At 36.3% G+C, this 15,271-nt stretch overlaps 1 protein-coding gene across 1 annotated transcript; it reads right to left on the bottom strand.

Annotated features, from left to right (window-relative positions):
* Positions 1 to 1,248: 1,248 nt before the first annotated feature.
* On the bottom strand, positions 1,249 to 13,151 carry LCA5 (Leber congenital amaurosis 5). Its single transcript, XM_010140245.1, has 7 exons — positions 12,808 to 13,151; positions 9,847 to 10,376; positions 8,323 to 8,460; positions 6,959 to 7,055; positions 5,628 to 5,773; positions 3,820 to 3,958; positions 1,249 to 2,033 (listed from the first exon to the last, which is right to left on the bottom strand). Exons 1-7 carry the CDS (start codon positions 13,004 to 13,006, stop codon positions 1,249 to 1,251), a joined length of 2,034 nt encoding a protein of 677 aa, XP_010138547.1. The 5' UTR covers positions 13,007 to 13,151.
* Positions 13,152 to 15,271: the final 2,120 nt, after the last annotated feature.

Genomic DNA, 15,271 nt, shown 5'->3' with positions numbered 1-15,271 from the left:
AAAATTTTACTCAAGTCATTTAATAAAACCATTTTGTTAGAAAATGACTTAGTAATGATTGGAATTTTACATAGAAAACACAGAAATTACAAAATATGGCATCATATAACAAATATAAACTGAATATATGATAAGAGTTCAACAAATTTGGTAGTAAGGTCTACAGAAAACCTATGCAGAAGAGAGGTCAGCTGTTCCTGAGTTAATTGTGTTTCTGTTGATGTTCTTTGAGATAACACGATTGCAGTGCAGAATATTCTTTCTACCTGAGCCTTCCTCCAAGGTACATCTCTTCTATCCATTTCATGACATTGATGTTACACATGCCTTCTCCTGACGCAGTTAAAAGGCTTTCCAAATGTCTGAGAAAGAAAATATCCAAGGCCTAAAAGAAGTACTCCAAATGAAAAGCAGTGTTCTGTGAGCAGCCTACAGCTGAAAAAACCCCAACCCTTCCTACACTGGCTAGCCTGAGACGCCCATCTAGCAGATGTCCCAAATGCCAGGGCTGCCACATAAATACATGTCACTTTTCTTACCAATTCATTCTGCATTAAATAATAATGCTCCCTTGTGAGATGCTTAATTTTACTTAACATGCCATTACACATCATTAAGTCTCAAATATTTGGAGAGTGCTGGCAATAGAGAGGGTTAAAGCAAGCAAAGCAAAAGAGAGAGAAGGATGAGAGGGTGAGAGAGCAAGCACAAAAGACAGCAAGAGAGGGAGCACGAAGAGTTTGAAAGGGACCGTGAGCAAAGGGTATAAACTGAGTGCAAGCCTTTGCAAGTCCTTCCATTCCTATGGCATCCCTGCCAGCTCTGTGCTACCAAGCCTCTGGGACCCTCAGCCACAGCTGCACAAGTCAGATGGTGCCACGTGGCAACAGTGACAGTCCGTCTGGAGCCCAAGTCGGGGCAAAAGCATCTTCTCCGATTGACCGAAGCAGCCAGCCAGCACCTACCTTATCTATCAAAGTCCTCCAGGACACCTTCCCTGTCTTTCTGCTGGAAGAGTCACTGCCGCTTCTCCAAGGTCTGTATGTGGATATTAGATTTCTGAAATTTCCTGCATATAGGCTAAGCTGTTCTGTCAAAGTGCGTCCTTCCTCTATACGTATACCCATTTATGTAAATTATTCCTTCATAAGGCTTTACAATACATATGAAATGTTTCAAATCTGTACCTAATAAATATTCCATTAAAATATTTTTCAGTATTTACATATAAAACATATAAAAATATGATCATTGTAAGATTACTTCTTCGATATCATCTTCTAAAGACCCAAGGGTCTTAAATCCTGGCTTGCTTGTAGTGTGTTGCAAACGGTGTCTGTTTACGTTTCTTCCTTCACCGAAAAGCTCACTATCTTCTTTGACTTTGACTTTACTGTTTCTATTGACAAGAAGAGTATTATTAGAGTCCCAGTCTATGTCAAAAGGTGTTGTATCGTTTTGTTTAGAAAGAAGGATGGTGCTGGCACTGCTTCCAAAGAGTTGTTCCATTAAACTGGATTTCTTTTCTTTCTTACTATTGTAATCTGCATTTTCCTTAACATTTTCTTCCCAGTTGTCACCTTTTTGAGTAAGCCAACCTGGTTTCCCTGATCCTTTCCCAAAGGAAGGTACATAGCTACCAAATGTGAACTCGGTACTTAAATCTACAGTCTTTAGATTGCGTTGCCTCTGCCCTTGTGCTCTTGCGGCATTGTCCTGGCTGTCATCTACAGGAAATCCGTTAGTAACCTTCCCGTGACTCTCAAATAATTGATTTGTTGTTTCTTTTTTCTCCAGGGAACTGGATTTTCTTGCTGTATTTATGAGTGGTGCTTGGGAAGCAGGTTTCATGTTTGCTACATTTTTAGTTTCTTGATCAATTTCTTGCATTTTAGCAAGCAGGAACTCTCTTTTTCGCTGCTCTTCCAGCATCTCAGTGCTTTCTCTCTCTACTTCAGGCTTTGTTTTCTCTTCTTTATCCAATAAAAAGCTGCTTTCTTTTTTCCTTTTGTCATAGCCTTCTCTTTCTGACTCTGGAGGAAATGGTTAAACATTATTTAAAATGGTTTAGTTTTTAAATGCCTTTAAAAGATTATTTTTAAAATAACACAAGCAAAAGCTATTGAGTTTTTAAAATGCTCTTCTACATATAATGTGGTTTTCCTACCACAAAAATAAAATTTTCAAAAGTTACAACTAAATTCACACCAGGTTCTCTGCTAAGATATAGAAGTAGTTTTCTGTCATCTTCCAAAGGAATCAGGGCATTATCCACATCAGAGAATATTCAGAGGAATTTGATTTCTGCCAATTGCCTTCCCATTTCCTGAGTTTGAATGAAAATGAATACGTCATCACTGATTTTAGTAGTTCTGATTTGCACAGTACTTTGTTTTCTTTGTGAGCACTGTTGACATTCGGATGATACTGCAATATATATTTGGGGTTTTTTTCCATAAAGGGAACTATTTCTATGAAGAAAGCCCACAAAGTCATAGGAGTCATTACTGGTTTCAAGTAGTAAATGATTTAAAATATACTGCCTCTGCTGCATATAGAAAACACCTTTACAGGAGTGTTTTGTGCATCACCTCGTGAGCTCAATGACAGTGTCTGTGCAAATACCAAATGCCAGTTTGCACAGCTATACAGGGACGCCGAAGGTGCAAAACAGTAATAAACTTCTAGATAGAATCTGCAAACACTTAGGTGTACGAGAAAAAGGAAGCTTCTCAACTATTTCTGTCTTCAAAATATTTTTCTCTCAAAACAACAGATGTGTGTTTGGCCAAAAATTGACTATGACTACTTGGCCCCTTGAGCATACCAGCATTCCTCTTTGAACACTTTATTCAAATTTCTGACGTTTTCACAAAATTCCATGTTATCTACTGCAATTCAGATCAAGCTTACAAAAATAACTTCACAGTTCAGGTAATATACTTTATATATATATATATCATTATAACAAATTAAGTGAGGAGCCACCTTTCTGTATGTAAGGTGGGGAAAATATCAGCTTTTACTGTAAGAAGGGTAAGGTGGTCAAATCATCTTGGAGACGTAACAGACCAGACTCTTGGCTTATGTGAATTGTGCTCTGATGTCAGTGGATGTAGAAGATTTTTTCACAAAATTTACTTCTGAAAGCAGATACAGATTTTTAGAAATTTTCCTTGTCATCTAGAGTAAGTGTTACTGTTCAGTAACTATAATCACTGGGAGAGTATTTTAACATGACAGGATGCAGTCCATCTAAAATACTTGAGATTAAGATGTTGTGAAAACCAAATTAATAAACCCCCAATATTAAAATACAATAGAAACTGACATTTCTCAAACAGCCACACCAAATGATTCAGATAACCACAAATGAAAAGAGAAACTACAATTTCGAATGATGCAAGTGAAGCAGATATGTGCTGGAAAAACAGGCTGTTTTAAGGAAAGCAGGTTTGTCCTACAATAGTAAAAACCTACCACGTACCTCAATAAAATCTAGCAAGTCAGAGATAGCATCAGCATTTCCCTGCTATGTCATCTTTCTTTTGAAAAGCAAAATCTCTCTCAGGCTTCAATTATTTTTTGTGGACAGCATTTTTTGCTACTGCATACTTAATATCACAGCTGAGTACAGGGCACAAATTATTCTATATCCCATATTTCTTTCTGATTCTCTTTGCATAATGTAACTGAAAATAATTTTCCACTGTAGTGATCTCTGCAAAATCATTTTGCTCTTTTCACAAGAAACTAGCAGCTTCACTTGATTAGTATTCTATGGTGTGTTTTCCAGCCTTCAGCTGTCTGTTTCCTTACCATCATGAAGTTTTTGAACCCTCTCCTCTAAAGCCTGAATTTCCTGAAAACGTTTCAGTTTGTCTTGCCTTTCCCTGTCTTGGTCTTGTCTTAGAAGGTCTGCTTGCTCTTTCCATCCTTTGTCTTGAGTTTCTTTTTCCTGAAATAAATTAATACAAAATCTACTGATGGAGAAAAATAATCAGTAAAACAAACAAACAAAACCATATGAACTTCTATGCCATTCTGAAATCATGTTCTTACTGTTAAAACATAAAAATGAGAAAGTCATCTAAACCAAACTAGCTTTGACAACCCAGGGGTTTGGCCCTAAAATCTTACCACCTCTAGTATAGTTTTATGCACCTGAAACAAAATGAATAGACAATCAACTCTATTCTTGAGTTGATTACACACTTTGGGAAAGTTGCAGCTCCAATATCTTAAAGCAAAATTATCACCGTGTTAGGGTAGTTCTCTTTAAAAGTCAGAGGTTGTCTCTTTCATAGACTTTAATGGAAGGCCAAACCCCACCATCTTATCCATTTAACAAGCAAGCAATTCTTTACCCTCTATTTTCCACAATCTGATCTTTTACTCAAGTGAGTGGGTTGTAGATTCAGAGAATTTCATGGTGGTACTTGAAAGTTATGGAGTATTAAAGAGCAAACAGTGGAAGACAAAGGTTTAATCTTGTCTGAATTCAGCTAGTGAGTGCACATACAATTTAAAAGGAAAGAACTTGCAGAAAAGGTATTGTCAGCAGTAAAAATCACTAAGACAGAAAAGTAGTGCCAATGAAGTGAAGAGAAAGCCAGTGTAATCCAACATACGGATGTTAAATTTGTAGCTTGTGCTTATTTTAGAGCAAAATAAACTTGTAGATTAAGTTACACTTAAGAGAAATAAGAGAAACAGTTACTGCTTAATGAACAAAGAAAATATGACTAGTAGCCAAAACAATTTCAAGTACTTTCCTTCCATGTACAAGAATACATACACGCTGGAAAAATACATACATTAAATGACATCTGTATTTACAGACAGGTTTTTGGAAGAGGGAACATAGTATTGAAACAGCCATGAAAAAGCTTCAGTCCTACCAGGCAGCTAGTCAAGACCATCATCAGAGCTTTATTTCTGACAAATAGCCCTAGCCTTATGTAATCGAAATTTGTACAACTTGTACCAGTATTTGTGTCATTCTGATTTGTAATACCTTACAAATCTCTTTAATTTTAGCCTGAGGTCACAGAAGTATTAACAATACTCCTAATGATACTATTTTAAAATAAAGAGGGGGAAAAAAAAATCCAACCATATTCGTAAAGGTGGAAGAAATACTAGCACTATGACAATAAGAGGAAGTGTTATATTCATGCTTTGTGAAATAAATCTGGAAAATGAAAGAAACCATAATTAAGACCAAAGCAAAGAGAGAGACAAGGCAGCCAGCGATGTTACAAAAGACTGCTTACTAAACTTTAGAAATAAAGAAAAGGGGAGAAAACAAAAATAAAGTCTTTAAAACTTCAAAGGAATAACAGTGGCAGAAAAAGAAACAAATTGAGCTAATGGTTATCAGTAAAACACAGAATATGATGAACTCTCTGTCACAAAAATGGAATATGATATTTCTGGAAGGGTAGAGTTTCTCTTAAAGATCAGAACGTTTTCTAGATTTGTTTTTGTATATATTTATATTTGCATATTTATGCACAAATTACACAAATTCATGCACATTTGTTTCTAAAATATAAGCTCTGATTAAACATTCACTCTGACAGGTGAGTTATCTGGAGCAAGTCTCAAATTTTTATGGAACTCACTGTTTTAGGAAGAATCCCTTCTTTCTTGTTTATCGTGTCACCACAGACAAGTTCTGGTTCTGGAAGAAATTCTACTGGTGAGAAGTATCCACTGGTCTGTACACCTTTTGTGAGCTGAGCTCCTTTTTTAATATTTTGGCTGTTGGCTGTAGAAAATACACACTAATAAATCATGTTTCCACTTGAGAATATCCCACTATATACATCTCTTATTTTTAGTGGTAGGCCGCAAACATAAAAGACTGTATTCTACCCAATGGAAGCGGAAATTGTTGACAAGATTCACATCATGGTTTCTGGCATCTGCAGAAGCTAATTAAAAAGAGAATTGCATGCATAACTTCTACTGAAAAAAATAAGTAAAAAACCCACCCTAAAGCTACTTATAAAGTCATTATAGTGTACTGAATACTTGTTAAAAAAATCCCCACAAAATACCTCACTCATCTTACTACTTGTCACAGAAGCTACAGGTAGAGAAGCAAACTCATAAAATTAAAATTCACATATTTGCACCTTTGAAACACACATGCTTATCTCCGTGGAATGACATTTTAAGAAGTCTGAACCTAACATGGAGTAATAGTAGGGTATCTATAATGAAATGAACAGCAGACAAACTGTTTGAAAGCTGACATTAAATATTTAAAACAGTCCCATAAATTCCTGCTTTTTCTGACAAGCAGATTCTACTGATCCCTTTTTCCTACTGAAAAAAGTCTTAAGTGCGCACACACACACAGACACAAGTATATACACACATATTTAAGCGGGTAGCATAAAGCTTGAGGCTGTCTTGTCACACCAGAAGAAATCACTGCACCAATATTTTTAGAAGATTATGTTCTGGGACATATATACTCTGCAGGAAAACAAAGAATGCAGCTCATCTGACAGACAGTAAATTTGAATTAGTAAAAAATAAATAAATAACATCACTAAAATATTCATAGCACTGACGTTACATATTTTTAATGCCTCTGAAATTTACTGTCTTGTAGACATTATCTATGATAAGATAATTATCTATTAGAGAACTTACTGAACAACCTTCCCCTCCTCCTTCACCCAGGAACATGTGGTGTGAAAGGAGTTAAGAACACCGTTTGATCAAGTTCTGGGTTTTGGTTCTGCTGCAGTTACAGAATAGTCAAACAAACAATGTTCCCTTCTTCCTAAACAGAGCTATGTTCAAAGTGCAAAAAAGTAAAACATTCTTCAGTGAATTGTGGGAGGGTCAAACACTGAATGGCATGAATAATATAACCTAGCAGGGTAATTTTAAAGCGTCACTTTCATTTTTTCTGCCTTTATTACTTTACATAAGTTACCTCTTTTTCTTTGCGTAACATCCGTGTCTTTTCTTGGTGACAGCTTCAACATACGATTAGCATATATATTTTTTGCTTCAAGTTCTCTTTCTTTTTCCTGAGAATGAAAGAGGTAGGTATAACAATGAGGTACTAACATTTCATTTACTAGTCATCAGCAAAACTGTACATTAAATTAAAAATGCATGTTGTAAATAGAAACAAAGTAATCAATAGTTACATCCAATGTTTTAAGCAGAAATATCACATTCCTAACTTTGCTTATGCTATAAAAAAAGCAGATAGAACTCCTGCCCCCCCCAAACTTATTAGCAAAATAATTGGCAGTGGGGTGGGGGAGAGAAGCACCTCTGTAGTGAAAATAAAACTAAATGCCTGTCCTTCCATAAACATGAATAGGACTTGCAATGTATGTATCGATTGCACAGCTGAATTTACAGTATTGTAAAGAGTTAGACATTTCAATGGTGGCAATGGTACTTGTCACAGGGCATGGCAGTACTATGGAGCAGAGGCCCACTGCCTCATAGAGATAGAGACAGATTCTTCTTTCATGACATTTATTGAATAAAATACAGAAAAGAACAGTGAGTTATCAGAAATCATCTGATAACAAAAATATTTTAAAAATATTAAGCTCTCCACTAACAAATCAAGCTTAAAACAGTCACTCCAAACTCCAAAGTTTTTGAGTTATTAATGCTACCTCTTGATGGCTAGTAAGAGGGTAAACCTGAGCATCTCCAGCAAGTATGTTTAAGACTTGGGGTTTTTGAGGAAATTCTCCTAGAAACTAAGTACTTTAGCTCAAGCTTTATTTAATTTTTTTTTTTTTTTTTTAAGATAAACTGCCTAGGTAGAACATAGCATTTTCAGTCCTTAAATTCAGAATTTGAGCAATGACGGAGTGGGGGAATGCAAATAAACCTTTGCACAAATTTAGCAACACACATGGATATCACAAATACATGAAATTAATCTTTACTCAAACCTACTGTCATGCAAGCACATTAGTAACATAAAGTACTGTACAAACACACAGATTTAACTTTCAATTCAAGCCTTCAAAACCCAGTTTTTCAGTAGATCTTGTGGTTTCATCACGTTTGGCTATGTACTTGGTCTCGCTTTTCTTAACTAATGCTAACAGTAAATGATTAACACAGAGACATTCCTGTTAGTAACGCTGTAGGGTCAGGGCACAGAACATGTTGATTTAAAGCAGGAAAAGAACATAGGTGTGGTATATAATTAGTGTACATCAGAGTGTGCAGTCACTGGTAAACTATTCAAACTGATTACAGATTCTTCCACAGATAAAATGCCAGAACATGGTTAGCAACTTGTACTGCTTCACATTTTACCTTCAGCTTCTGATTTAGCTGATGAAGCTCTTCTTGGAGAACTCTGTTTTCTTCTTGAGCCTCATACACCTTTTTCTTCTTTGACTGTAACTCTCTTTGAAAACTGCTACCACTTAATTCAAGATTTTTTTCCAGATCCTTCAATTAAAAGAAAATTTTTTTTTTAACAACTGAAGTACTTTTTCATAGCCCAATTACTTAAATAGAAGTACAATAAACCTGCATCTTCGATGCAGATATTGGCTCCACCACTGCTGTAACACTGAACTTATTTAAACCCTTAATCATATCTTTGAGGGGGCAGATAGAGGACCTGCGGATGCTGCAGTTCATCCTTCTGGAGCACTGAGAGGTGATTTGAGGACATATGGGAACACACACTACTTTCTGCAAGGTTCTTGGAACACTGGACCTCCAGATCACTAAGACAAATCTCAGACTGATTGTTAAGAAACAGAAGACCACCCTGAAAGTAAAGGATTAGAAGGAAGAAGACAAGAAATAATTTGTAACCTTTTCTAGAAACAAATTTGTGATTGTGATTTCACCTACCTGTGACGATGAGCGAAGGAAAAAAAAGTAGAAGATAATCCCTTACTTTTTAGAGTATGAATCATTTAAACAATATCCAGCACTACCAATGCTGAAATACCTGATCCTAAAACTACAGATGCCAGATGGCGACATTACAGGGTGAGGTGATTTGGATAACTCAGTGGTTTATAGCTTGGTATTTTGGGATTTATTGTATGAAAGCTTAGTTTCCAGCTTAATCCCCTGGATTTCTAGACCTATTACCTCTGTAATGTTATTGAGGTTTAATTACTAATACAGACAAACTTAAACATCATTTTAATGACCAACATAATTTCAGCTAAAAATAGTATTGCATATAATTACCAACAGTTTAACAGTGTTAACACAATTATTTTTAAATAAAATGAGTTTTTAGACATGTTTACAATGTAGAGATGTCTACAAAAATGTAAGCATTTTTTCTGAACAAAATTAAAATATATTGCATAAAATTCTTAAAAGCTCATTTCACTATTAAAAAATTGCTGTAGTTTTTTTCACCTCAGCTCTCAGATGTACAGAATAGAAAACAATCAAACACTGCACAGATGAGGTTCACAAATCCAAAAAATAATTACTGTATTTTTTTTTAGAATTTTAGTATATAGTTCCCTAAATAACCCGAAAATTTGCAACAAATGCTTCCCCGACAAGAGGATAAATTAGATTGCATTAAGTTGTATTATAGCTGCATGCATTTCTGAAACATTAGTACTAGTTATAAAAGCACTTAAAAGCACAAGTTCACAGTATATATTCTGACAAAATATACTTGATTTATAAACAGAAATTTGAATGCACAACTACTGAACATGTAACAATACAATCCCCTTGGAAATAATTTACTTGATGCTATTTATGTGTAAAAAAAAAAAAATTGTATTTGCTCTACAACAAAAACACAATTCACGAAGCTCAAAATTCCTTACAAAAAGGAAGTCATCTCACCTTAATTCTTTTCTCACTGTCCTCTAGCCTACTCTCTGCATAGGCTAGTTTCTTTGCCAGGTCATCTCTTTCAGCAAGGTGCTTATCTGCAGACAGCTTTTTTAGTTTCTGCAAGACAGTTTTTGTTCTGTACAGTTCATCTTCTGAATCCTTCAGCCGTCTCTCAGTTGCACGTTCTCTCTCTTGAGATTTTCGTAGGCGCTCCCTTAATATTCTAATCTCATTGTTGTGCCGAGCAAGGAGCTGAGAGATTTCATTTTCTGTATCTTCAAACTTATTCAAGGCTTTCTCCTGCCTGTGCTGAAGCCTCTTCAGTGCCCTGTTTTCCTTCTGCAGCTCATCTAGTTTGATGTGGAGTTCAGTCAGTTCATTTCGGAGCTCATTGATTTTCAGCAGCCTAGCAGAAAGAACTCTTTTTGTAACAAGATCTATATCTTTTGCAGGAGAATCCCCAGTGAGGCTCCGAGAGCAGAAACCCCACTGCGTCCCTTTTTTGCTTGGTGCATATTTGGAACCCAATTTCTTTGTGGCTAAGAGAAGAAAAACAAAAAGCATGTTTATTATAAGACAATGCAGCACGTCTATTCAGGCATTCGTCTTGGAATAAAGCTCTGCCTGAAACATTTAAAAAAACTCAGCAGAGATTACCGCTTTCAAGTCAGACAATAAAAGGCGTATATATGATAGACTTATGCTCCTTTAGATAAACAAAAAATTGAATTTTATGTTTGTGATCTACTGTAAGAGGTAATATTTGCAGCCATCAATATAGGAACACTGTAAGCATCTGCAAATCATATAATGTAACAGTCAAATAACAGTCATATTTTGTTAATATCTGATGTTTATTAAAATGTTTTAGAAATACTGTACTCATGCATACGATACTATCAACAGCTTTTAAAATGGTAACAATTAGCTGAGTGTTAGCTAGTTATGTATTATGCAAGATGTAATTCTCTCACAGACAAATGCAGTAGTATTTTCAAATCCAGCTGCCATGCTTACAGACAAAACAGCAGATTTCAAAGGCTCAACGCAGAAAGCCTCCAAAGCAAAATTATAAATCCCATGAAAATTCAGTTTTCCCCTGAATAATTTATTCTGGTATCGCTAGTTATTTTCCACACAGTATCCTTATTTGATACTTGTATGCATTACCTGCATTCCCATTTGATACTATTATTTTATTATCATTTCCCCAAATAAAAGCTCAACATTTTGGTTCTATCTTATTTGCCTCTCAAGCCACACTCTAAGAACAAAGCATGTAATCCACCAAAAACACCTCTTAAAAAACTGAATATATAGACAGTGTATAATTCATTAAGGAACATCAATGTTCAGAAGAAACATACTAAGCAGCAGCTTCTAATTCAGGCTTGAAAGCAATAGCACAGTTACCTATACAGAGACAGTGAGTGTGTGCGAAATTCTTCCTCCCCTTTGGCACTCACCATTATTTTACAGAGAATATTTTACAGCAAAAATAGCAGCTTTACAATATTTTCTTAAAATTTCCTCTAAACATTTTGCACAAATGCCCATTCATTTTCGGCTTGATGCTGATTTTCTCCACAACTTGGGTGAACAAAAGAAGGTGGTTTTTTTCTTTACAAAGAATACTTATGTCACATTCAAGTGTGAAAAGATTATTTAAAACATGCAATGCAGGAATGATGTCTCTCCTATTACCAACTAAGGGAATTCCCGTTAACCCTAGATTAACCCTAGTCCCTTTGCACTTCTGACTATAGAGGGAATAGTGAAAATTCTGACCATATTGAGGAACAGTATCTTTCAAGAACAACATGACATTCACAATACCTTTGTGTAATAATTATGTCCAATTCTGCTATGTAATCAAAGACCTAGTCATTCATTTTACCCCTCCAAATTAAATAGCACAGCGAAATTACAATTTTTGTTTCCCAGAAAACTAACCCATGACTACTATGGAGAAGATGTCACTTCTGAACACACAGAAGCTTGGCAGAACACCAGCTGCAGCAGGACACCAACACTGTCGAGGATCTGAAGATACGCTCCCTGGGCAACTCCAGTATTTACAGTTAGATCTTCTGGCACACTCTAGATCATAACGTTGACCAAACAATTCATAGGGCATCAAGCACGTACGAAAGAAATGGAGCACTTGCTTGAGAAAGGCAGGATATGCTCTGGCTTCACCAGAAAAAGTGTGCAATTACTGAGAACAAACTGTCAAAGTCTGGCAGAGGCTTAACATTCCTACTTCAGCCCAGGACCCGTATAGCCATTCCCTCCCTTTTTGTACGGATGTTCACCTCCCCATAATCTCAACCAAGAAAGCATCTTATGTAGGTGAGGTGTGTGTGGAGGGAACTCAAAGTGGAGCTTCATCTCAAATTGGAGATACTTTACCCTCAAGGAAGGTCCAGGAAAAACTTTCTTTTGAACTTCCACATGTACCTAACTTTCACTCAGCACATTTTCTCTCTTTGGCCACAGCAGTGGTCTTTAATTTGTTTTTTGGAAGTACCCAATATTGCACTGTAAAGCTACTAGACTTGCAGAAGAGAGGTACCTTTAGGCATATTTTGTCAGAGAAATTTTAACAACCATCTCTCCTTTCCTGACCTCATGGTAAGGATTTGTCTTGAGTCCCTGGCCTTGAGTCTTTGTCTTTAACAAAACGACAGCATCAGCACGATTCAACAACAGGCTAGTACTAGAGCCACATTCACTGATTCAGGAAAATATGATAAATTCTGAGGATCACCAAAAGTCCTCCTTATGCAGGAACAGGTTAATTTTAGTTTTCAGTGGAGCAGTTTCAGTCTACCTGCCATCCGTAGCATAACTCACACGAACCTTATTTGTAGGTTAGATTCTCGTAATGGTAGTTTCCCACTTTTATCTTTCAAAGGTAATTAATTCTTTAGAGCAGTTACAAAGCTGCAATCTCTGTTATCTACCTACCTTGGTAGTGCACAAGGCTGTTTGAAGTTTGCGTTTTGTGATCTCTTTTTTCTTGGCTTGTAGATGGATAGCTTAGTGTGGGCGACTGGCCAGATGAACGAGATGCATTATCTTCATCTGAATAATAGGAGTCACTATTTTTATCTCCATCTGATTTCCTGTCATGTTCAGAATCTGGGCTCTTTAGTCTTTCTCCCATTTTTCAGATTTAACTGCTTTCCAGGTTCTTCTCAAAGACTGTTCATTTTGACACAAAGGACCTTTCAGTTGCCACAATGGCAGCCGCTGGATTATTTCCTTGGATTTATCATCTTCAACTCCAAAGCAAAAGACCTTTGCAGTTCTGTTTGGCAAGCAATAGTTAGTGTTCAGAATGCATTTTTTCTGTTACAATTTAGAGAGAGAGAAAAGTGAGAATGGTTTTGTTGTTTAGTTAAAGAAAGGTAAAAAAAATTGCAAAATTATTCACGATTCCTGTAACCTTATGTCACATGCAGTGCTACACTAGCCTTATTATTTATATTAAACGCGACAGACATCACTGAAGGAATGCTACTAGTATTACACTCAGTGGTTTGAGGCACTTCATCCCCAAAAGAGGAATCAGAAAATTAACACAGCTAATCTAGAATAAGAAATTACTCCCAGGTTAGAGAAAGTGGGGAAAAAGAAGTATTTGGAAAACAAAACAGAAGACAAGTGAAAGCTTGACGCTATTCAGGAAAATAATTTAAACATACTTTAAAATAATTTAACCAAATCAACAAACAACTTATTCATGTCACTAGAATTGAGACATTTGTAAGTTTTGACAAAATCTTCCATATCTCAATTTCTGACACTCCAATGGTGTTACATAATGGGCTTGAAAATCAGTTGTCCCATTTGTCTGAAGGACACTCTGTCCTTAACTGCTAAATTCTCATACCCCACAACATCTAGCCTTTCATGCCGTCAAGAACTGGCAGGAGCACTCACATTTGTGTCATTTGCTTTATAGGAAAATACAGATATAGCCTTTTGGGGGTTTTATATCTGATAAGAGAGACCACACTGCTGATATATGGTAAACATATCCACAGCGGGTATAATACGAGAAGGCTGGTCCTGCAGCCTGTCTTCTGACATAAACTGACCCCCCCTCTAATCTCAAGGTAAAATCACCTTATTTTGCATTTTTGAGAATATAATGGGGAAATACATCCAAAATTTTCCTCATCTTCTCAGTCAAAAGAATTTTCTCATCAGTTTAGGAAGTATTTTACTATGCACAGCATCCCATGTCTTTTGTCTCTCTCACCACTATTCACAGCTCTCAAGCTTATTTCACTATCTATCTCCCTTCAATCCAACTTCAGGACATTAAGCCTCTAATGGGTGAATAAATGGGACTTGCATCACAGCCCATGTTGAATGACATAAGCTCCTAGCCCATTTCTAAATGGCAAAGCAAACTACACACAAAAAAACCTGAGCAGCTTTCAATCAAAACTCTGCTACACTGCAGGGCACACATCATACGTGTAAATGAGCTGTAAATTTTTCACTATGTTCTTTCCCAATAAAATAAACTTAAACCCTTCTCAGCCTTCTATTCCTTGCATAGCCAAGGAGAAGAGAAGTGTCAGCTCCCAAGACAGGTTTCATTACAAATTCAAGCTTTCTGGCCCAGTTCACTGTTAGCAGAACTCTGTCTCCAGTAACTGAATCCACTTGCCTTCATAATCTGTACAGAAGGAACTAGAGGGACAAATATCCCAAAAGATTTCGACCCCAGGAAGCTGCTGCGAAATGACTACTGAATTATTTGGAAGAAAGTCCTGTCCTTAGGGAGTAACTTTCCAAAATAATGTCTTTTAAGCACCTAAATATTTTCAAAGTAGTCAAATAAATTACATGTCAAAAGCTTATGTCAGTGAGGGTTCTGATGAAAACTACAATTGCACTGCAAAGCTCAGAAAGAAGACAAGCTATTCTTGAGATCACTTGTCCTAGAGACTGTTAAACACATGCTGGAAGGCACTGGTTATTGCAAACATTCAAATGATCAGCAATGTCTGTACTTATTTCTTCTAAAAGAATGCAGTGACTAAATGGATTTTTAAAAATATCTAACTAGAACTGTATTATCTTCTTTAAGTGTAATGAAGACCCTCAGACATGTTCATGAGCACAAAACTAAGACAATGTAAAAACATTGGAATCTATCACGATGCACCCTTACTCGCAAGCAGCTTCACTCCTAAGTCCTGGCCTCACAAATGTCTGCACAGAATGTATTTTGCTCCCTGAAGAGCAAACCAAGCCCAAATGGAAACACAGACAGGATTCTGGGGACAACCTGTTTTCTAGAGGGAGCACAGGCAAGATTACATCAATTCTGTCTCCACAGGACAGAATCACAGAGAATGTGAAAAATGTAACATAAAATACAAACTAATATATTCATATTAAAATATTAAAA

Source organism: Buceros rhinoceros, unplaced genomic scaffold (assembly GCF_000710305.1).
Source record: "Buceros rhinoceros silvestris isolate BGI_N320 unplaced genomic scaffold, ASM71030v1 scaffold14477, whole genome shotgun sequence".
NCBI classification, from domain to species: Eukaryota; Metazoa; Chordata; class Aves; order Bucerotiformes; family Bucerotidae; genus Buceros; species Buceros rhinoceros.
The sequence above is the reverse complement of the archived record's forward strand: the minus strand, read 5'-3'. Positions and strand labels throughout refer to the sequence as shown.

Excerpts from the sequence above, each read along its gene's own strand:
- LCA5 (XM_010140245.1), bottom strand. The coding sequence starts at position 13,006 with ATGGGAGAAAGACTAAAGAGCCCAGATTCTGAACATGACAGGAAATCA. Across the intron at positions 5,774-6,958 it reads TGTTACGCAAAGAAAAAGAG|CCAACAGCCAAAATATTAAA; the intron begins GTAACTTATGTA and ends TATTTTCTACAG. Across the intron at positions 3,959-5,627 it reads AAGGGATTCTTCCTAAAACA|GAAAAAGAAACTCAAGACAA; the intron begins GTGAGTTCCATA and ends AATTTATTTCAG.